The sequence below is a fragment of the Scyliorhinus canicula genome, chromosome 3 (assembly GCF_902713615.1).
Source record: "Scyliorhinus canicula chromosome 3, sScyCan1.1, whole genome shotgun sequence".
Taxonomy (NCBI): Eukaryota; Metazoa; Chordata; class Chondrichthyes; order Carcharhiniformes; family Scyliorhinidae; genus Scyliorhinus; species Scyliorhinus canicula.
In genome coordinates this window covers 93558523-93581207 of record NC_052148.1, presented here as the reverse complement: position 1 = coordinate 93581207, position 22685 = coordinate 93558523, and the positions used below count along the sequence as shown (strand labels likewise).

The following is a 22685-nucleotide window of genomic DNA, read 5'->3' as shown; positions in this document are numbered from 1 at the left end:
AGCACTCCCACCCCAGCAGCACCCTTAGCTCCTCCAGCACACACACCCCAGCAGCACCCTGAGCTCCTCCAGCACACACACCCCAGCAGCACCCTTAGCTCCTCCAGCACACACACCCCAGCAGCACCCTGAGCTCCTCCAGCACACACACCCCAGCAGCACCCTAAACTCCTCCAGCGCACACACCCCAGCAGCACCCTGGGCTCCTCCAGCACACCCACCCCACCAGCACCCTGAACTCCTCCAGCACACACCCCCAGCAGCACCCTGAGCCCCTCCAGCACGCCCACCACAGCAGCACCCGGAGCTCCTCCAGCACACACACCCCACCAGCACCCTGAGCTCCTCCAGCACACACACCCCAGCAGCACCCTGAGCTCCTCCAGCACACACGCACCTCACCAGTACCCTGGGCTCCTCCGGCACACACACCCCAGCAGCACCCTGGGCTCCTCCAGCACACACACCCCAGCAGCACCCTAAGCTCCTCCAGCACAGACACACCCCACCAGCACCCTAAGCTCCTCCAGCACAGACACACCCCACCAGTACCCTGAGCTCCTCCAGCACCCACACCCCAGCAGCACCCTGAGCTCCTCCAGCACTCCCACCCCAGCAGCACCATGGGCTCCTCCAGCACTCCCACCCCAGCAGCACCCTGGGCTCCTCCAGCACTCCCACCCCAGCAGCACCCTGGGTTCCTCCAGCACGCCCACCCCACCAGCACCCTGGGCTCCGCCAGCACTCACACCCCAGCAGCACCCTGAGCTCCTCCAGCACACACACCCCACCAGCACCCTGAGCTCCTCCAGCACGCCCACCCCAGCAGCACCCTGAGCTCCTCCAGCACACACACCCCACCAGCACCCTGAGCTCCTCCAGCACGCCCACCCCACCAGCATCCTGACCTCCTCCAGCACACACACCCCAGCAGCACCCTGAGCTCCTCCAGCACTTCCACCCCACCAGCACCCTGAGCTCCTCCAGCACTCCCACCCCAGCAGCACCCTGAGCTCCTCCAGCACACACACCCCACCAGCACACTGAGCTCCTCCAGCACTTCCACCCCACCAGCACCCTGAGCTCCTCCAGCATCCCACCCCAGCAGCACCCTGAGCTCCTCCAGCACACACACACCCCACCAGCACCCTGACCTCCTCCAGCACACACACCCCAGCAGCACCCTGAGCTCCTCCAGCACTCCCACCCCACCAGCACCCTGAGCTCCTCCAGCACACACACCCCAGCAGCACACTGAGCTCCTCCAGCACGCCCACCCCAGCAGCACCCTGAGCTCCTCCAGCACACACACCCCACCAGCACCCTGAACTCCTCCAGCACACACACCCCAGCAGCACCCTGAGCTCCTCCAGCACTCCCACCCCACCAGCACCCTGACCTCCTCCAGCACACACACCCCAGCAGCACCCTGAGCTCCTCCAGCACTCCCACCCCACCAGCACCCTGAGCTCCTCCAGCACACACACCCCAGCAGCACCCTGAGTTCCTCCAGCACACACACCCTAGCAGCACCCTGAGCTCCTCCAGCACGCCCACCCCAGCAGCACCCTGAGCCCCTCCAGCACACACACCCCAGCAGCACCCTGAGCTCCTCCAGCACTCCCACCCCAGCAGCACCCTGGGCTCCTCCAGCACGCCCACCCCACCAGCACCCTGGGCTCCTCCAGCACTCCCACCCCAGCAGCACCCTGAGCTCCTCCAGCACACACACCCCAGCAGCACCCTTAGCTCCTCCAGCACACACACCCCAGCAGCACCCTGAGCTCCTCCAGCACACACACCCCAGCAGCACCCTGAACTCCTCCAGCACACACACCCCAGCAGCACCCTGGGCTCCTCCAGCACACCCACCCCACCAGCACCCTGAACTCCTCCAGCACACACCCCCAGCAGCACCCTGAGCCCCTCCAGCACGCCCACCCCAGCAGCACCCGGAGCTCCTCCAGCACACACACCCCACCAGCACCCTGAGCCCCTCCAGCACGCCCACCCCAGCAGCACCCGGAGCTCCTCCAGCACACACACCCCAGCAGCACCCTGAGCTCCTCCAGCACACACGCACCTCACCAGTACCCTGGGCTCCTCCGGCACACACACCCCAGCAGCACCCTGGGCTCCTCCAGCACACACAGCCCAGCAGCACCCTAAGCTCCTCCAGCACAGACACACCCCACCAGTACCCTGAGCTCCTCCAGCACACACAACCCACCAGCACCCTGAGCTCCTCCAGCACCCACACCCCAGCAGCACCCTGAGCTCCTCCAGCACTCCCACCCCAGCAGCACCATGGGCTCCTCCAGCACGCCCACCCCACCAGCACCCTGGGCTCCTCCAGCACTCCCACCCCAGCAGCACCCTGAGCTCCTCCAGCACTCCCACCCCAGCAGCACCCTGAGCTCCTCCAGCACACACACCCCAGCAGCACCCTTAGCTCCTCCAGCACACACACCCCAGCAGCACCCTGAGCTCCTCCAGCACACACGCACCTCACCAGTACCCGGGGCTCCTCCGGCACACACACCCTAGCAGCACCCTGAGCTCCTCCAGCACGCCCACCCCAGCAGCACCCTGAGCTCCTCCAGCACTCCCACCCCAGCAGCACCCTGAGCTCCTCCAGCACTCCCACCCCAGCAGCACCCTGGGCTCCTCCAGCACGCCCACCCCACCAGCACCCTGGGCTCCTCCAGCACTCCCACCCCAGCAGCACCCTGAGCTCCTCCAGAACACACACCCCACCAGCACCCTGAGCTCCTCCAGCACGCCCACCCCAGCAGCACCCTGAGCTCCTCCAGCACACACACACCCCACCAGCACCCTGACCTCCTCCAGCACACACACCCCAGCAGCACCCTGAGCTCCTCCAGCACTCCCACCCCACCAGCACCCTGAGCTCCTCCAGCACACACACCCCCAGCAGCACCCTTAGCTCCTCCAGCACACACACCCCAGCAGCACCCTGAGCTCCTCCAGCACTCCCACCCCACCAGCACCCTGAGCTCCTCCAGCACACACACCCAGCAGCACCCTTAGCTCCTCCAGCACACACACCCCAGCAGCACCCTGAGCTCCTCCAGCACACACGCACCTCACCAGTACCCGGGGCTCCTCCGGCACACACACCCTAGCAGCACCCTGAGCTCCTCCAGCACGCCCACCCCAGCAGCACCCTGAGCTCCTCCAGCACACACACCCCAGCAGCACCCTGAGTTCCTCCAGCACACACACCCCAGCAGCACCCTGAGCTCCTCCAGCACTCCCACCCCAGCAGCACCCTGGGCTCCTCCAGCACACCCACCCCACCAGCACCCTGGGCTCCTCCAGCACTCCCACCCCAGCAGCACCCTTAGCTCCTCCAGCACGCCCACCCCAGCAGCACCCTGAGCTCCTCCAGCACACACACCCCACCAGCACCCTGAGCTCCTCCAGCACGCCCACCCCACCAGCATCCTGACCTCCTCCAGCACACACACCCCAGCAGCACCCTGAGCTCCTCCAGCACTTCCACCCCACCAGCACCCTGAGCTCCTCCAGCACTCCCACCCCAGCAGCACCCTGAGCTCCTCCAGCACACACACCCCACCAGCACACTGAGCTCCTCCAGCACTTCCACCCCACCAGCACCCTGAGCTCCTCCAGCATCCCACCCCAGCAGCACCCTGAGCTCCTCCAGCACACACACACCCCACCAGCACCCTGACCTCCTCCAGCACACACACCCCAGCAGCACCCTGAGCTCCTCCAGCACTCCCACCCCACCAGCACCCTGAGCTCCTCCAGCACACACACCCCAGCAGCACCCTGAGCTCCTCCAGCACGCCCACCCCAGCAGCACCCTGAGCTCCTCCAGCACACACACCCCACCAGCACCCTGAACTCCTCCAGCACACACACCCCAGCAGCACCCTGAGCTCCTCCAGCACTCCCACCCCACCAGCACCCTGACCTCCTCCAGCACACACACCCCAGCAGCACCCTGAGCTCCTCCAGCACTCCCACCCCACCAGCACCCTGAGCTCCTCCAGCACACACACCCCAGCAGCACCCTGAGTTCCTCCAGCACACACACCCTAGCAGCACCCTGAGCTCCTCCAGCACGCCCACCCCAGCAGCACCCTGAGCCCCTCCAGCACACACACCCCAGCAGCACCCTGAGCTCCTCCAGCACTCCCACCCCAGCAGCACCCTGGGCTCCTCCAGCACGCCCACCCCACCAGCACCCTGGGCTCCTCCAGCACTCCCACCCCAGCAGCACCCTGAGCTCCTCCAGCACACACACCCCAGCAGCACCCTTAGCTCCTCCAGCACACACACCCCAGCAGCACCCTGAGCTCCTCCAGCACACACACCCCCAGCAGCACCCTGAGCCCCTCCAGCACACACACCCCAGCAGCACCCTGGGCTCCTCCAGCACACCCACCCCACCAGCACCCTGAACTCCTCCAGCACACACCCCCAGCAGCACCCTGAGCCCCTCCAGCACGCCCACCCCAGCAGCACCCGGAGCTCCTCCAGCACACACACCCCACCAGCACCCTGAGCCCCTCCAGCACGCCCACCCCAGCAGCACCCGGAGCTCCTCCAGCACACACACCCCAGCAGCACCCTGAGCTCCTCCAGCACACACGCACCTCACCAGTACCCTGGGCTCCTCCGGCACACACACCCCAGCAGCACCCTGGGCTCCTCCAGCACACACAGCCCAGCAGCACCCTAAGCTCCTCCAGCACAGACACACCCCACCAGTACCCTGAGCTCCTCCAGCACACACAACCCACCAGCACCCTGAGCTCCTCCAGCACCCACACCCCAGCAGCACCCTGAGCTCCTCCAGCACTCCCACCCCAGCAGCACCATGGGCTCCTCCAGCACGCCCACCCCACCAGCACCCTGGGCTCCTCCAGCACTCCCACCCCAGCAGCACCCTGAGCTCCTCCAGCACTCCCACCCCAGCAGCACCCTGAGCTCCTCCAGCACTCCCACCCCAGCAGCACCCTGAGCTCCTCCAGCACACACACCCCACCAGCACCCTGAGCTCCTCCAGCACGCCCACCCCAGCAGCACCCTGAGCTCCTCCAGCACGCCCACCCCACCAGCATCCTGAGCTCCTCCAGCACGCCCACCCCACCAGCATCCTGACCTCCTCCAGCACTCACACCCCAGCAGCACCCTGAGCTCCTCCAGCACACACACCCCAGCAGCACCCTGAGCTCCTCCAGCACACACACCCCAGCAGCACCCTGAGCTCCTCCAGCACACACACCCCAGCAGCACCCTGGGCTCCTCCAGCACACCCACCCCACCAGCACCCTGAACTCCTCCAGCACACACCCCCAGCAGCACCCTGAGCCCCTCCAGCACGGCCCACCCCAGCAGCACCCTGAGCCCTTCCAGCACGCCCACCCCAGCAGCACCCGGAGCTCCTCCAGCACACACACACCCCAGCAGCACCCTGAGCTCCTCCAGCACACACACCCCAGCAGCACCCTGAGCTCCTCCAGCACACACACCCCAGCAGCACCCTGAGCTCCTCCAGCACACACACCCCAGCAGCACCCTGAGCTCCTCCAGCACACACACCCCAGCAGCACCCTGAGCTCCTCCAGCACACACACCCCAGCAGCACCCTGAGCTCCTCCAGCACACACACCCCAGCAGCACCCTGAGCTCCTCCAGCACACACACCTCAGCAGCACCCTGAGCTCCTCCAGCACACACACCTCAGCAGCACCCTGAGCTCCTCCAGCACACACACACCCCACCAGTACCCTGGGCTGCTCCAGCACACACACATCCCAGCAGCATCTTGAGCTCCTCCAGCACACACACCCCAACAGCACCTTGAGCTCCTCCAGCACACACCCACCCCACCAGTACCCTGAGCTCCTCCAGCACACACACACCCCAGCAGCACCCTGAGCTCCTCCAGCACACACACACCCCAGCAGCACCCTGAGCTCCTCCAGCACACCCACCCCACCAGTACCCTGAGCTCCTCCAGCACACACACACCCCACCAGTACCCTGGGCTGCTCCAGCACACACACATCCCAGCAGCATCTTGAGCTCCTCCAGCACACACACCCCAACAGCACCTTGAGCTCCTCCAGCACACACACCCCAACAGCACCTTGAGCTCCTCCAGCACACACATCCCAGCAGCACCCTGAGCTCCTCCAGCACACACAGCAGAAGTCAGGGATTTGCTGAAGAAGGCCTGGGGAAGCCTCCAGAGTTGCGTTGGAGGCCGCCAGCAACCCTGGACCCTGGTACACGACAGCATTGGGTGGGAGGGGCATATTTCAGGAGGATCTTCTAGTTTCAGTGTCATCGAGGAGGCCCATCTTCCAACCTCTTCCAAATATCACAATAGTGATATTTAAAGGGCATCTTGACAAATACATTAATAGGATGGGAATAGAGGGATACAGGTCCCAGAAGTGTAGAAGATTTTAGTTTAGATGGGCAGCATGGTCGGCGCAGGCTTGGAGGGCCTGTATATTATATATCCATCTTCTTTTTTCAAAGGTGGGTCAGTGATGTTGGGCCTCTTTTAAAAATGGTACCCAGATCTGATGGTGGGATGAGCATCATCAAACCCGCGCCACCACAGAATATGGCATGAAATCCCAGGTGCCCAATTGATGATGTCGGGGCAGGAGGATATAGCACGGTTTACAGTTGAACTCCACAGTGAGAAACACTCCCCAGTCCCTGCTGCCATTATGTGATTTAGTCCCAGATGGGAAAATTTCTCCCGATATTTTGCTTATTCCAGATGCAATGAAATCAAAAACAACAGAACATTCTGGAAAATCTCAGGCGGTCAGACAGCAACTATGAGGGAAACCGAACTGGTGGACATTACAGGTGAACAACATTAAAAACCTGTTTTCTTTCTCATCCACCTTCCCTTTGTCCTGCTCTGTTTGTTCCTCTGTAATAGTCTCCAGTTCCAGGAAGGGTAGTAGGTGCCTGGAACTCGCTGCCGGAGGAGGTGGTGGAAGCAGGGACAATAGTGATATTTAAAGGGCATCTTGACAAATACATGAATAGGATGGGAATAGAGGGATACAGGTCCCACAAGTGTAGAAGATTTTAGTTTAGATGGGCAGCATGGTCGGCGCAGGCTTGGAGGGCCTGTATATTACATAAACTAAATAGATTAAATTATTTAATCCTTTTAATAGCTCAAGAATAGATTGATTATAAGCTTGAAGCACATTTTATACAGCACTAACTAAAGTAACCAATTCTAATAGTTCTGTTCCAATATTGCAGCTGTGTTTTACACAATCTAACTTACCTTGCATGCATCTTTTCCACCTTTTCTGTCACCAGCACAGAGCATGTTGGTGGTTATCACAGGGTCATTGTTGTAATACTTCTTACTGTTGCACGTTCTTCTGTTAACGATGGTTACGTTTACTTCCTTAAGGTTGTCAGAGGGCTTGTCCAACTTTATATTTGTCTTTCCCCATCCCACAACTGTGCAGATAGATCCATCTTTCACATCCACGCCACTTTTGGGCAGAGGTAGGTCTTTTACAAACTTGTTAAGTTTTGCCTCAGATTGCAGCTGCAATAGTAGAGATAATTGTTACGTTTTCTTTCACACACCAAAGTCTCTGAAATTATTTATTTGTATTTCACATACTCTATGACACGAAGAAAATGCTGGGTTCACTCACAGGTCAGTTAACAACTATGGGGAGATCAGGCGAGTGAATGTTTATGTGTGGAAACAAAGAACAAAGAAATGTACAGCACAGGAACAGGCCCTTCGGCCCTCCAAGCCCGGGCCGACCATGCTGCCCGTCTAAACTAAAATCTTCTACACTTCCGGGGCCCGTATCCCTCTATTCCCATCCTATTCATGTATTTGTCAAGATGCCCTTTAAACCTCACTATTGTCCCTGTTTCCACCACCTCCTCCGGCAGCGAGTACCAGGCACCCACTACCTGATGTGTTGGGTGCTCTGGATCTGTGGAGACTGCGTTTACCTCAGCAGTAACACATACAGGCTACCAACACTTAAAATAGTACAACGCTATTTTATTAAGCTAGGAACTGTTGAACATACTTTCACTGTGGGTCGACACTATGTTAGATTAAACTAAAGACCTATGCCTATCCTAACCAGTCTATGCACTCAGCACATGGTGAAGATCTGTGCTACAAGCTGTGAGCTCTGTCCTTCTGAGAGGCTGCATCCCGAATGAGCGGGAGAACTGATGCCCTCTGTCTTTATAGTGAGTGTGCTCTAACTGGTGATTGGTTGCGGTGTTGTGTGTGTTGATTGGTCTTGCTGTGTGTCCATCTGTGTGTGTGTCTGCACCACGATATACTGGTGTATATTAATGACACAACCCTTCCTGGAACTGGAGACTATTGCAGAGGAACAAACAGAGCAGAACAACGGGGAGGTAGATGAGAAAGAAAACAGGTTTTTAATGTTGTTCACCTGTAATGTCCACCAGTTCGGTTTCCCTCATAGTTGCTGCCTGACCTCCTGAGATTTTCCAGAATGTTCTGTTGTTTTTGATTTCCACCCTCTGTACCTTTTGTTTTTTGTTTATACCCCAAAATAATGTGTTTTTTGATGATAAACATGATAACAATTTGTGTATCATATCTTTTCTGTAATTCAGTTCTTCCTAACTCTTTCTAAGTATAAACATGGAACTTTGATAGGTTAAATTCCCTTAATAGTCATAAACTCAAAATCCGTTTATCTCTCCACTGATTCTGCCAGACCTGCTGAGTTTATCCAGCATTTTCTGATTTTATCCCATGATTCTGTAGTCTCCATCTTAATAGGCACTGCCAGGCATGTTCTCAGTGAGAAGTGCTTGTACCACAGCCCACGGGAATATGTAAGAACTATGTAAGTGGGAAGAACATCGCAGCATTTCCCAGTCTCACAGCCAGGCTGAATGGAAAATGCACCGAGGGAAATGGCCCTGAGGAAGAGATTCAAGGATCAGGGAACAGGCTCAGGACAAGCCTATAAATCCAAATTTCTCTTTTTTTTTTAGACTGGGGCACAGGTCTAGAGGTCTTCTGACTACTGCAGATCCCAACCATGCAGCTCATGATAATAATAATCTTTATTTGTGTCACAAGTAGGCTTACATTAACACTGCAACAAAGTTACTGTGAACAAAGTATTAATTAAAAATGCTTCAGGTTTGAGTTATCTTTGGGCGCAATTTAACAAAAAAAAAAGAGTCCCATTTTGTGGGAATAGCGGGGTGTTTCTCGGAACCTGGAGTGCCGAGAACGACCCCTCTATCAAATGGGACTTTGTTTTTTGAGGGGCCTCTGCAGGGAATATGCTGCCGAGGCCGCACTTACATTCATTTGCTCGTCAGAGCATGAAGAGAACGGGGTGCAATTTTTACAGTGGTCTCCGGCCCCCCCAAATGCCACAACCTACCAATTAGGGGGCTCTCAAGCCCCCCCTTCACCATACCTCATAAAGGCAGGGCAACCTCAGGCCTGATCCTGGCATGGGCACCCTGTCCCTGCCAACCTGGAACCCTGGCAGGGCCCCTGCCAGCCTGACAGTGCTATCTGGGCATTGGGGGCTGCCAAGAGCCCAACCATTCAGGAGCCTCCCATCACCTGGGAGACCCCCCTCCCCAGTGCCAGTACGCCTGGTCCATGTTTGTGCTAAACTGCGCCACCCTGCGGTCTCCCAGGAGCAGGCATTCGATTCTGGACCTTGGAATCCTCCAGTGTAGGCATACTTAAGTGAAACTAACTGTTCATGTAAATATGCAAATCTGGATTCAACCAGTGAGGGTGAAATCTAGATCTTGCGAGGCGTCCCAACCATCGTAAATCTTGCGAGATGCCTGTCGCGAGATTTAAAGGTCTTGTCGGGCGCGACAAGGTCGTACGATCACGACCTATATTGGTAACAATGATAAATCAGAGGGATTTAAATGGGTAAATCAGAATAAAATTATGAAATCTGTAAAACACGATACAGGAATTGACTTAAATAACTTCAAAAAATTATTCATTCATGCGATGTCGGCTTTACTGGCTAGGCCAGCCTGCATTTAGTGGCCATAACTAATTGCTGTTTAGAAAGTGCTGGTGTCTTGAATCGCTGTAGTCCATGTGCCAGAGATCATGAACAATGCTGTTCGGGAGGGAGTTCCAAAATATTGACACAGCAACAGTGAAGGAACAGTGATATAGTTCCCAGTCAGGATGATGTGTGACTTGGAGGGGAACTAGTACGTGGTGGTGTGCCTATGCATCTGCTGTCCTTGTTCTTCGTGATGGTAGATGTCATGGGTTTGGAAGGCGCTGTTGCTGCAATGCATCTTGTAGATGATATACAGCGCTGCCACTGTGTATTGGTGGTGTGTGTTGGTGGTGAGGCGGGGAGTGAAAACTTATTGTGATGGATTGAGGTGCCAATCAAGTGGGCTGCTTTGTCCTGGATGGTGTCCTTCTTCTTCAGTGTTGTTGGAGCTGCACTCATCCGGTCAAGTGGAGAATATTCCCTCACACTCTTTGCTTGTGTCTTGTAGATGATGGACAGTCTTCAGGGAGTTAGGAGGTGAGTTGCTCGCCTGTTCTGGCAGCCGCGGTATTTATATAGCTAGTCCATTTCTGTTTCTGGGCAATGGTAACCCTAAGTTGTTGGTAATGAGGGATTCAGTCACAGTAACGCTATTGAACGTCAAGGGGTGATGGTTAGATTCTCTTTTGTTGGAGATGGTCACTTGTGTGGCGTGAATGTTAATTGCCTCTTGTCAGCCTAGGCCTGGATATTGCCCAGATCTTACTGCATGGGGACATGGATGCTTCAGTGTCTGAGGAGTTGTGAATGGTCCAGAACATTGTGCAGTCATCAGCAAACATCCCCATGCCCATATATGCATTAAAAATAATTTAAATTGAGAAATCTTATGCAAGTATTCAACATTTAGGAAATAAATAAATTAAATGGACAAATGCAACTGGGGACATTATGCAATTAAATATTATTCATTTTAAGGAAAATACAAGGTACAAAGTATATTGGCAATTAAATTAGGGGGATTGAAAATGATTTTGTAGTTTGACAACGGAGTTTAGATGGAAGCATCTTTTATTCTATTTCTATTTTATATCAGAATAAAATGAGTGTAAAACTGGAAATAATTAATTAAAAATCACATACTTGGAGCAGCATGATGTCATTGTCAAAGGTTTTACTGTCAAAGCAAAGATGAGGAATTTTCTGCTTCACCACGAGTCTTTGCGCTGATTTATCTTTATCTCTGCTCAGTGAATCTGTTCCCAGAACCACCTCAATATTTTGGTGTTTAAATTTGCTATGTGTGATATGAAGAGGACACATTAAGTACATAAGCAGTGAACTTCACTTCAAAATCTCACCTTAAAATCCCAGAGCCAGTCACCATGATTTCCCAATTATTTCAATTGCAGCAAACCCATTTCAAACTATTTAATTAATTTATGTTTATGATCTCTATTATAACGTCCACATTTTACAGAATCTCAGAATTTCAGGGCTGAAGGAAGCCATTCAGCCTGTCATGTCTGTACCAGCTCACTGAATGGGCAAATGTGGAAATGTGGGAAGTCTTATAATTTGAGCACTTTATTTTCTATGCCTAAAAGAAGTGTATTGTTTGGAATACACAATGTAAGTACCTCACACAGTTTCAAAAGACCATGAAACCTTTCAAGAAAGTGAATGCTCATTGTTGTAGTTTTTTTTTTCAATCAGTTGAAGTATGTGGCAAAGTCCTGTTGGCCCAAAGGCATCTCCTGTGGTGGCAGTGAGAAGGGGTGGGGGGGGATAGGGGAGGATAAGGCTGAGATGCAGCCACTGCAGTTGATCAGCCAGTGAAGAGGTCCTGCAGCTTCTGCTCTCCAAAGCCTCTTCCAACAGTTACTGTGGAGACACAGCTGGGTTTGCATCACAGACAAATTGATAGTCTTCCCAATTGCATAAGGGCGGCACAGTAGCACAAAGGTTAGGTGGATTGGCCATGCTAAATTGCCCTTAGTGTCCAAAAAGGTTAGGTGGGGTTACTGGGTTACAAGGATATGGTGGAGGTGTGGGCTTAAGTGGAGTGCTCTTTCCAAGGGCTAGTGCAGACTCGATGAGCTGAATGGCCTCCTTCTGCACTGTAAATTCTATGATTCTATGATTCAAAAATATCAGTGGCTGTTCAGTTGGCAGCCAAATAATAGCCGAACAGCAGCGTTACTATTCAAGGTACTGAGGAAATTCAGGGTCATGAGAAATGTTAACTGTAGGCTGCCATATAGAAGATATAAACCACTTATAGATTCAGCAAAGTCTGTATAAATCTTGACTGATTCTATCATAGGAAAAAGGCACAAAATACTAAACTGTTCTGAAAATGGTTCATACACATATTACAGTTACTGTAACTTACAGATTGCAGTGTGCTGCCGTGAGTACCCATCCTGGTTTGATTAATATTCCTCCACACACGTGACGTTTGCGAAGTTGGATTGATGCCATGTAAGGTTTGGAATGAGGTCTGACATTTTTACCCCCGATGATTTCCACACAGTCATCTGAAAGAACAAAACCAGAGAAACTGGATATTGCCTGAGAACAGAACTGTGAGTGATATAGAGAAAACTACAAGTGCTGCAGTGCATAAGGTGGTCAGAATCACTAATTGCTTCAAACTGGGTTGAATCTGGAGAGGACATATGGAGCTTGCACCTGAAATTGAATGTTGGACTTTATCTCTGTGGAATGGGAGAGATGTGGATGCCCCTTCGCCTGGAAAAACCGCTCTTAGATTCTATCAGCAGCAATTTGGGTAGCGAATTACTGACGGTGAAGATCATGTAGAACCTGCAAAATATACAATCCTCAGAGGGAATGAGCTCTGGGCTAGCAGCAGCTGCCAGCTGCTTTGTCGAGCCATGAGGAGCATTGCTGCTCCTTCCAACTCCACAACATACTGATGGGGTCATAGTTTGGAGCAATTTACCAATGGCCTACAGCATTCTTTGTAGTGACCACTGGTAAGACTACTTTAGATCTGGTATAAATGATGGCAAGGTGGCAAAAACTCTGTCCAATTATACTCTTTCTAAAAAAAGCAAAATATACTTGATGTAAATTTGACTTTTATCTGGTTCCAAGACATTGAATTGCAGCTAAAGAAATCTGTTTCTCTTCCTGCCACCTCTCCTGAAGGTGTTACCCCATGCAACGGTGCAATTAACAGTCACTAAGTTTCTTCCAGGACTTTGCTCCAGTGGCATTCTTCACATACACAATGTGGGGCAATCTTTTCCCATCTGCAAGGCTAAAATCACAACATGATGGAATATTTGACACAATGGAGCAGTTCAGTTGATCAGTGACTTTACCTCTCAGCCACTCTGGGGATGTGGAGCAACGTATTTTGGATTTAAAGTGAGAGCTGGATGAGAGAAAAGTGGGCGGGGAGATCAGGTCATACAGAGGCCATCTGTCAGAAGCAAGAGAAACCTTTCAGTAACAAAATATATAAGGGCGGGATAGGTGTTGCAAGGGATGTTAAAAGGGCGGGGTGGAGAACCGATGACAGAGGAAGCCTTACCGTTTCTTATCGAGCTCAGCAGAGCATTATTCATTCTGGCCGCAATAAGGAAGGTTTTAGAACTTACCTGAGGATGCGTCAGTTTCCCACCTATTCTACCTGGTGGGCCACCTGTGCTTTAAAATACATTCAGAGTTTCCTGTGACCATGGCTTATATTTCTTAATCTAGAGTCTGATGGGAGCTTCATCCATTCTCAGGCCAAGGAATTAAAATGGGACTGGGAAAACAGCTGCTCCTTTTTAACTGCTCCTTTCATTTTATCCTGATCAAAACGAGTTTAAATTCCCCATTTTATTATCATTACACTTCCAGCAGTTATATTTTTAAAGCTCACACTAATTGAAAGCTTCTGTGTGTCCAATACAAACTCACACATACATTTAAACTAATAATTCCTATCAATATAGCTTGGATCAAAATACTTAGACATACGTACCTCCTGGTGTTAGGAAGTAAATAATCACTACAGATCTGAATAAAGCCTGAAATATCATCGTTGCAGTCAATTTGTGAGTGGCGAGTTTACGCATCTTCTGTCTATTTATAACAAAGACTGAGGATGTGGTTTGCCAGTTATGTTCAATGTGTTCTTTAACATCTTCAGTCTCTTCTGAGGTGCAATTTTTCAGAAGTTTCTCATGTTTAAAACATGTTAATTCCTCATTTCTGACTGAGACTGACAGCAGTGAGCAATGTGAAGAACAGTTTGATCAGTGAAGATTGTTGGAAAAACTGATGAGACCGAAGACTGAACCGAAAAGGGGAAATAAATAAATAAAAACACAAAGTCAGGTTTAAATCAATGTGATACGGACAGTTCACAGTTCTTAAGTTTCTCTGAGGTTATGTGCTTTTTACTGAGCACTCTTTTCATTATTTTTCCTTGTATTAGTCCGTCCTGCTGAGAACTGATACTTGAACTTGACTGTTCTCCAATATTATTAAGGTGGAAGAAAACACGTACATTAATATAATGTCTTGCATGACCTCAGCTTGTCCAAATTGTGAAACAAGCAATGAGCTGAGTTTTTCCATGTCCACAGTGGGTGCATCTAGGCAGCACATAAAATAGGCCAGGCGCCCATCTCACCACCTTCTTCGCATCCCCCCCCCCCCCCCCCCCCAAACCCCTGAGCTCAATTACCCCATAACACAATTTCAACAGCCTGCCTGCCATATTGAAATGAATAATTGAAGGTCAATTAGGCTTGTTATCAAGCCAATTCACAGGGATAATACATTGCTCAATCAGGGAAGGAAAGGGGAGGCAGCAGTCTTGTGGGTTTCCCTGTGCAGAACGTGGGTCCAGTATCTCTTCCTTTCTATCTCCTTCCTCCCTTAAAACCACCCCTCCACCCCTCTTTTTAACATACCTGGTCCCTCCCAGCCCAAGACCCCAGACCTACCTACTCCAGGGATGCGTGGGGCTCGGTTTTCTTCTCAGCCGTCGACACTGACACCATCCTGGCACTGCCGCAACTGATGATAACAACCAATTTGTACAGATCAAGGTTGTAACGGTCTGTGCTTAGTGTTGGTTGAGGAATTAATTTTGGCTTGGAAGCTTCCCAGGCCCTCCTTTGAATAATGTCTGGAATCTTTTACATCTCAGGGTATAAGACCATAAGACCATAAGACATAGGAGCGGAGGTAAGGCTATTCGGCCCATCGAGTCCACTCCACCATTCAATCATGGTTGATTTCAACTCCATTTACCCGCTCTGTCCCCATAGCCCTTAATTCCTCGAGAAATCAAGAATTTATCAATTTCTGTCTTAAAGACACTCAACGTCCCGGCCTCCACCGCCCTCTGTGGCAATGAATTCCACAGACCTACCACTCTCTGGCTGAAGAAATTTCTCCTCATCTCTGTTCTAAAGTGACTCCCTTTTATTCTAAGGCTGTGCCCCCGCGTCCTAGTCTCCCCTGCTAATGGAAACAACTTCCCTACGTCCATCCTATCCAAGCCATTCATTATCTTGTAAGTTTCTATTAGATCTCCCCTCAACCTCCTAAACTCCAATGAATATAATCCCACGATCCTCAGACGTTCATCGTATGTTAGGCCTACCATTCCTGGGATCATCTGTGTGAATCTCCGCTGGACCCGCTCCAGTGCCAGTATGTCCTTCCTGAGGTTTGGGGCCCAAAATTGCTCACAGTATTCTAAATGGGACCTAACTAGTGCTTTATAAAGCCTCAGAAGTACATCCCTGCTTTTATATTCCAAGCCTCTTGAGATAAATGACAACATTACATTTGCTTTCTTAATTACGGACTCAACCTGCAAGTTTACCTTTAGAGAATCCTGGACTAGGACTCCCAAGTCCCTTTGCACTTTAGCATTATGAATTTTGTCACCGTTTAGAAAATAGTCCATGCCTCTATTCTTTTTTCCAAAGTGCAAGACCTCGCACTTGCCCATGTTGAATTTCATCAGCCACTTCTTGGACCATTCTCCTAAACTGTCTAAATCTTTCTGCAGCCTCCCCACCTCCTCAATACTACCTGCCCCTCCACCTATCTTTGTATCATCGGCAAACTTGGCCAGAATGCCCCCAGTCCCGTCATCTAGATCGTTAATATATAAAGAGAACAGCTGTGGCCCCAACACTGAACCCTGCGGGACACCACTTGTCACCGGTTGCCATTCCGAAAAAGAACCTTTTATCCCAACTCTCTGCCTTCTGTCTGACAGCCAATCGTCAATCCATGTTAGTACCTTGCCTCGAATACCATGGGCCCTTATTTTACTCAGCAGTCTCCCGTGAGGCACCTTGTCAAAGGCCTTTTGGAAGTCAAGATAGATAACATCCATTGGCTCTCCTTGGTCTAACCTATTTGTTATCTCTTCAAAGAACTCTAACAGGTTTGTCAGGCACGACCTCCCCTTACTAAATCCATGCTGACTTGTCCTAATCCGACCCTGCACTTCCAAGAATTTAGAAATCTCATCCTTAACGATGGATTCTAGAATTTTGCCAACAACCGAGGTTAGGCTAATTGGCCTATAATTTTCCATCTTTTTTCTTGTTCCCTTCTTGAACAGGGGGGTTACAACAGCGATTTTCCAATCCTCTGGGACTTTCCCTGATTCCAGTGACTTTTGAAAGATCATAACTAACGCCTCCACTATTTCTTCAGCTATCTCCTTTAGAACTCTAGGATGTAGCCCATCTGGGCCCGGAGATTTATCAATTTTCAGACCTTTTAGTTTCTCTAGCACCTTCTCCTTTGTGATGGCAACCATATTCAACTCTGCCCCCTGATTTTCTTGAATTGTTGGGATATTACTCATGTCTTCTACTGTGAAGACTGACGCAAAGTACTTATTAAGTTCCTCAGCTATTTCCTTGTCTCCCATCACTAGATTACCAGCGTCATTTTGGAGCGGCCCAATGTCTGCTTTTGCCTCCCGTTTGTTTTTAATGTATTTAAAGAAACTTTTACTATCATTCCTAATGTTACTGGCTAGCCTACTGTTGCACGTTTTACTATGGGTGTAATACGCGTTTATTGGAGTGTATTAACACGCCTCCGTTTAAAGGCCGTGTGCTTAACACTACTAGGCTCTATGTATGTATTTTCAGCTCAGGAGTCGCCAGATGCCGTATAGACACCTCACAAATATTCCAAGGTCAGGTTCAAAGTAATAAAACAATACACCGATTAGTAAGTTCCAAACGATCAATATTTATTATACAATTATAATAAATACGCATGCTCACGCTAAGGGACTAAGTATGACTAAACTAAGCAATCAGAATACTTAACTAAACAGGAACAGGCAAGGTCAGGGAGCGAGGCCTTCGTTCCGGTCTTGGTCTGCAACCTTCAGAGAGCGTGCTGGTCACTGGGGGTCTAGTGGGCCTGGTTCGCGTAGCGAGCGTCGTATTGGCACTTACGGTTCGGCGGCTGGTGCTCAACGGCTGGAGTCAGGATACAATTCGAAATTCTTGGTCAAAGCCGGAGCACAAAACAACAGACAGGACCATGGGTGGGGGTCTATCTTTTATAGGGGTCCCCAATGTCCTTGCCTTTTCCTGGGCGGGCTTTACCTTCAGGTATCGATTGGATCACTCCCAATCGATATCTTTTGAATTCCTCCAATGTGAGGGTCTCTCTTGATGGCGGGGGCGGTTTCTATAGTGGATACTTCTAGTGCCGCTCTGTCTGGACATCCACTCAAAGTATCTTATTCAAACCCAAATGTTGCCATTGTGTGTGCCTAGATCTGGACTGCCTCATTAGTATGTAAAGCGTTTTGCCATTATTACCTTTGGTTTGAGATCTTCCACCTGGCCAGAAACTAGTTTTGCTGCTTGCAAAATGCTAATGAGTGTTTGCAGGCTGCTGCCTTGGCTAAACTGCTTTTCCCTGCAGTCTTAGCGATTCTCCATTTTGTTTAGTTCAGTGTCCATTTTAGGTGGCTACAGTGGCTACATTCCCTCCTTGTGATCCTCACAATCAAAATATTGTGAAGAATCACCTATGCACGTTGCTTCGAGTGCTTCTGGGTGCCTTCTTTGTGTTCCCTGACCTCGGCAAGCTCCTGAGCGTCTACTCTGTCCTTAACTATGGGAAGAAAAATTTTACCTGACATCTCTACTTGGCGCTATGTCAAAGGGGACATGCATTACCACAAACCGGGAACCTCTACCTATCACAACTATCCTTATCTTACCTTAAACATTTCATTACAGACGAAACCTCATCCATTCATACCACATCACATAACATTTCCTGACTCGGCAGTCAAGTTCAGGACAATATAATACATGGGTATATTTTATTTTATTCACAGTGCTTTATTCATTGAGGGGCAAAGGGGATTGATGAAAACCGAAGATAGGAGATCGAACTCCATAGACGGTTGAGGGGCAGGAACGGGAGGCTCTCCTCTTCCACTTCCTCAACCTGAGGGTCTGTACGAGTATGCCGAGGATCGCAATCACTAGCAGTGATTCAATCACGTATGACATGGAGTACCATGTCATTAATTTTGTGCACCAGGTCTGAACCTCACTGATCAGAGCTGAGCACGGGGGAGTTGCTGTGAGTGAAACATTTACGGCGGGGGTTGTGGGGGAAACGTGTCTTGCTTTGACATAAACAAATACAATATTTAAGAGCAATAAGTAGGCTTCCATCATCTTCTCTTCGTTCTCCTTTTTATTCCTCCTGTATGGCCGATCCTTGCTGTGATCCCTGTTTCGTCCTTCGAAAGCTATGGGATCAAGCACAGTATCTGTCAATACAGCTTAATATCCGTACTTGTTAGTGTATCTGTCTTTCAATTCCAATTGACCCATTAAAATGACTGGCCAAGTCACACCCTGTGACTCCCCTCATTTTTTTTTTCAAAAGCGAATTTAATGAACACAATACACCTAACAACTCTCCTCCTGCGAGCCGTCTCGCAGGCTTTGCTCATTTACCATCCGAATGTTCCTGGATGTAAATAGCATGTGGGATGGCGGCCTAAGGGCTGCCTAACGAAAAATGAAAACAAATTGGAAACAAAAGGTCGAATGGGTTGCGTATGGGCCGCTACGGGTACGATTTGAATGGGATCCCCGGGTAGGGCGTGCTGTGCCATACCCGAGCTTGGCTGACCAAAGTGGGTTCTCAGACAGGGCGGGTCCTCAGTGCCGTTTGTCCACTGCCTGAGTAACCTGGAGTAAACGGGCAAGAATGTGTTTACCGTGGATTTGCAGCCTCTATTCGCCGAATAGAGGGGCACCCAAAAACAATGGAGGAGCCAAGATGCTCCTTCATCTGAAAACAGGGAACAAGTCGTGAACCGTGTCGGTTCACCAGAGGATACAACTGAAGTTCTCAGAGGTATCTGCGGACAAGCTAACGTGCGTGCGAGGTGGTCACAATCTTTTCAGCTGAAAAGATCTGCAATCAAACCCTTAACATATTAACAAACAAACATAAACTGACAAACAAACATGCGTGCAGGTTCCATCAGTGGTGGCGTGGGGCTGTGAAAAGCTGTTTAAATTTAAACACTGAACATTTAACAAACACATACAAACAAACATGCAACGTACAGGTTCCATCAGAACAAAGGATACTGTAAATTACATATGGCTTGGGGTGTAACTAGCATACGGAGCCAGTGCAGTGTGACTGAAGAAGAGGGGAAGGAGAGAAACAAAAATGAACTGGCATTGCTGAGGTATCCCTGCCATGAGAAGTGGTGGGTAAGCACTCATAGTTTGCATGGGGCAGCTGGGACCTTGTGGCTGCTGTGGGTGGTGTTCTCTTTCATATCTGGGGGCGGGTCTAGCTGGTGCTGGGTGTCTCCTGCAATCTCGGGAGAAGTGTCCTGGCTGCCTACAGTTGTAACATGACCCCTGAGGCACATAAGGTGGAGCAGGCACTCTGGTGCATTGTTCCCTTGTGTACTGTTCCCTGAGAGGGGGGTTGGGGCTGTTGGTTTCATTGCTGCTTCGGGGGGCATTGGTGGGCTGATTCTGTTGCTGTTTTGGGGGGGCTTGACATTCTCGAGCGTAATGTCCTAACTGTCCACAGTTAAAACATTCCTTTGACTTGATCTGCTGTGGGCTGTTGCTTCCCTCATTTACACATGCGGGGTTTTGATATGTTTTAACTGGATTCATGTCTGCATCTGCCTGCTCTTCGGGATTTATAAATGCTGTTTTATTGTGGACGGATTGCTGCCAAACGCGGGACAATCTTTTCAAGACCCATTTTTCATTATGGGCCTCTTCTGAGGGGTCATAATTGCTGCAGACATTCTGTCCTGCATCTGTGGCGTGGGAGATTATGGTGCGCGTCCATTTAACCATATTTTCACGGTTCAAATGGGCTCTGTTTAAATCGCCAAATACTGCGTTAAAATGGATCCACAGCCTTCCGGCGAATGCTGTGGGGTGCTCGGTTTTCTTCTGTCGGCACTTATTAAGTCCTTCTACGGGGTCACCTCGATTATACGCTATGGCATCTAAAATGGAGGTGTGCATTTCCTCTAGTGTGCCTCCGCCAACGTTCTGTGGGTCGGGGAGGGCTGCTACTACCGATGGGTCTAAACTCAGAACTGTGAGTTTAACCTGCTCTCTCTCGTCCAGGCCGTACATGGTAGCCTGCTGCTTTACCTTTGCGAAAAACTGGTGGGGGTCTGCGGTGGGGAGAAACGGAGTGATCTTTTCACACGCGTCCCTTAGTTGGGTTACAGTTAAGGGGGTGGTGTAAGTAATATCGGGTGCGCCTTCTGTGGTCGCTTTTCTCTGGGTGGTGACTGGATTCATTGGAACGGTAACTAGCTGATCTGTGGGGGGTTGGGGTGCTTGTCTTTTCTGCTGCGCTGCTGGCGCACATGTTCCCTGAACATAACGCTGCGCTGTCTCACTTAACTCTTTCCAGTCTGGGGCATTCTCCTCATCTAACTGCGTTCCAAAGGTGCTTTGAAACCCATTTTGCACCGAAAGCAGCGATTGCAGCTCTGCAATCTGCTTCCTGCATTTCGCGTGGTCTACAGTACTCTGTCTTTGTTCTGTGGTGGCAGCATGGAGTGCTCTTAAAGCTGCCTTTAGGTCAGAGCATTGCCTCTGCAAAGCCTCTACCTGCTTCTCTGATTCTTCTCTTATCAGGACGGCACGTTGCACGTCCTGATAGGCCTTTTCGTACTGGGTCTGGGAACTGCTGAGATGGGCTAGACAAGACTGATGTGCCCTCTTGGCATCATCCACCTCTCTACCTTTCTCTGCCAACTTCCCTCTGAGATCCATGTTTTCCTTTTCGATGTCCCTGACATCCACTTTACTCATTCTATTTCTTTCTTCTAATTCTGCCCGGAGCGTCTGAACGACCTCCTCTGTGCCTCGCAATTGTGCCAAACAGGACACAATCGCCATCGGCTTACGTGCTTTACTCATATTTTTCTTGTGAATTTGAGAGAGGTTCTCCCACCAAGTATGTCCTATACTTCCGGGACCTGTCTCCTCATTCAAACAAAACTCTTTCCAAAGGGGCCATCCCTTTCCTTGCAGATATTTGCGGAGTTCCAGCTCCCACATGGGACACTGACCTACTCGGCTACTGCTGGTCGCTGCGACCACAAACCGTTCTGGATTCATGAGGCGTTCCATTGCCTGCATGGCCATTTTCTCTGACTCACTTTAAATTTTGGAACAGGGGGTGTTGAGGTTATGTCTCACGAAACCGGTAAGGCTTACGCTATGTTCCGTTCACAAAACTACCGAAAGTTTGTCGCAACAAAAATGCTTTCAGGTTTTCCTTACAACCCTGTTAGTACGCATGCACTAAACACACTTCCGAATTACGTTTATTCCTTTGAACACCTTGAATATTTGTGATTTCTTTCCTTTTTCTTTACCAGATTTCTAATTCAAATTTCAGGGTCCTCGATGGAGTGGGGGTACCACTTGTAACCGTGTCCCGTCAGGATGTCGCCACTAAATGTTGCACGTTTTACTATGGGTGTAATAGGGAGAATCCCCATAAAGGCCCGCTAAATAGGGAGAATCCCCAAAGGCACGCTAAATAGGGAGAATCCCCATAAAGGCACGCTAAATAGGGAGAATCCCCATAAAGGCCCGCTAAATAGGGAGAATCCCCATAGAGACCCCTAAATAGGGAGAATCCCCGTAGAGGCCCGCTAAATAGGGAGAATCCCCATAGAGGCCCTCTAAATAGGGAGAATCCCCATAGAGACCCCTAAATAGGGAGAATCCCCGTAGAGGCCCACTAAATAGGGAGAATCCCCATAGAGACCCCTAAATAGGAAGAATCCCCGTAGAGGCACGCTGAATAGGGAGACCCCCTTCAGAGACCTACTAAATAAGGAGACTTCCCACATACCCCCAGAAAAGAGAAACCTCTCAGGAAACCCCCCCCCCCACCCGAAAAAAGACTCCTGTTTGGAAGTTCGAGAACAATGTTCATAAACATCAATCACTTCAAAGAGTTAGGTGTATTTCAAATGCCCTCCCCTATTCACGCCTGTGTGATATTTTGAAGTGGTCAGCTGGATATTGACAGCACTTGATTCTCTTTGAAGTTGGC

General features: G+C 50.8%; 1 protein-coding gene across 1 annotated transcript in view; it reads right to left on the bottom strand.

Annotated features, from left to right (window-relative positions):
* LOC119963626 (polyserase-2-like) overlaps positions 1–22685 on the bottom strand; it is an 84205-nt gene that overhangs the window by 12667 nt on the left and 48853 nt on the right. Inside the window, exons 10-13 of the mRNA XM_038792955.1 lie at positions 14065–14238; positions 12457–12601; positions 11205–11358; positions 7325–7597 (exon numbers count right to left, since the gene is read on the bottom strand). Of these exons, the coding sequence (XP_038648883.1) occupies positions 7325–7597; positions 11205–11358; positions 12457–12601; positions 14065–14238 (746 nt within the window). The remainder of the gene's footprint in view (positions 1–7324; positions 7598–11204; positions 11359–12456; positions 12602–14064; positions 14239–22685) is intronic.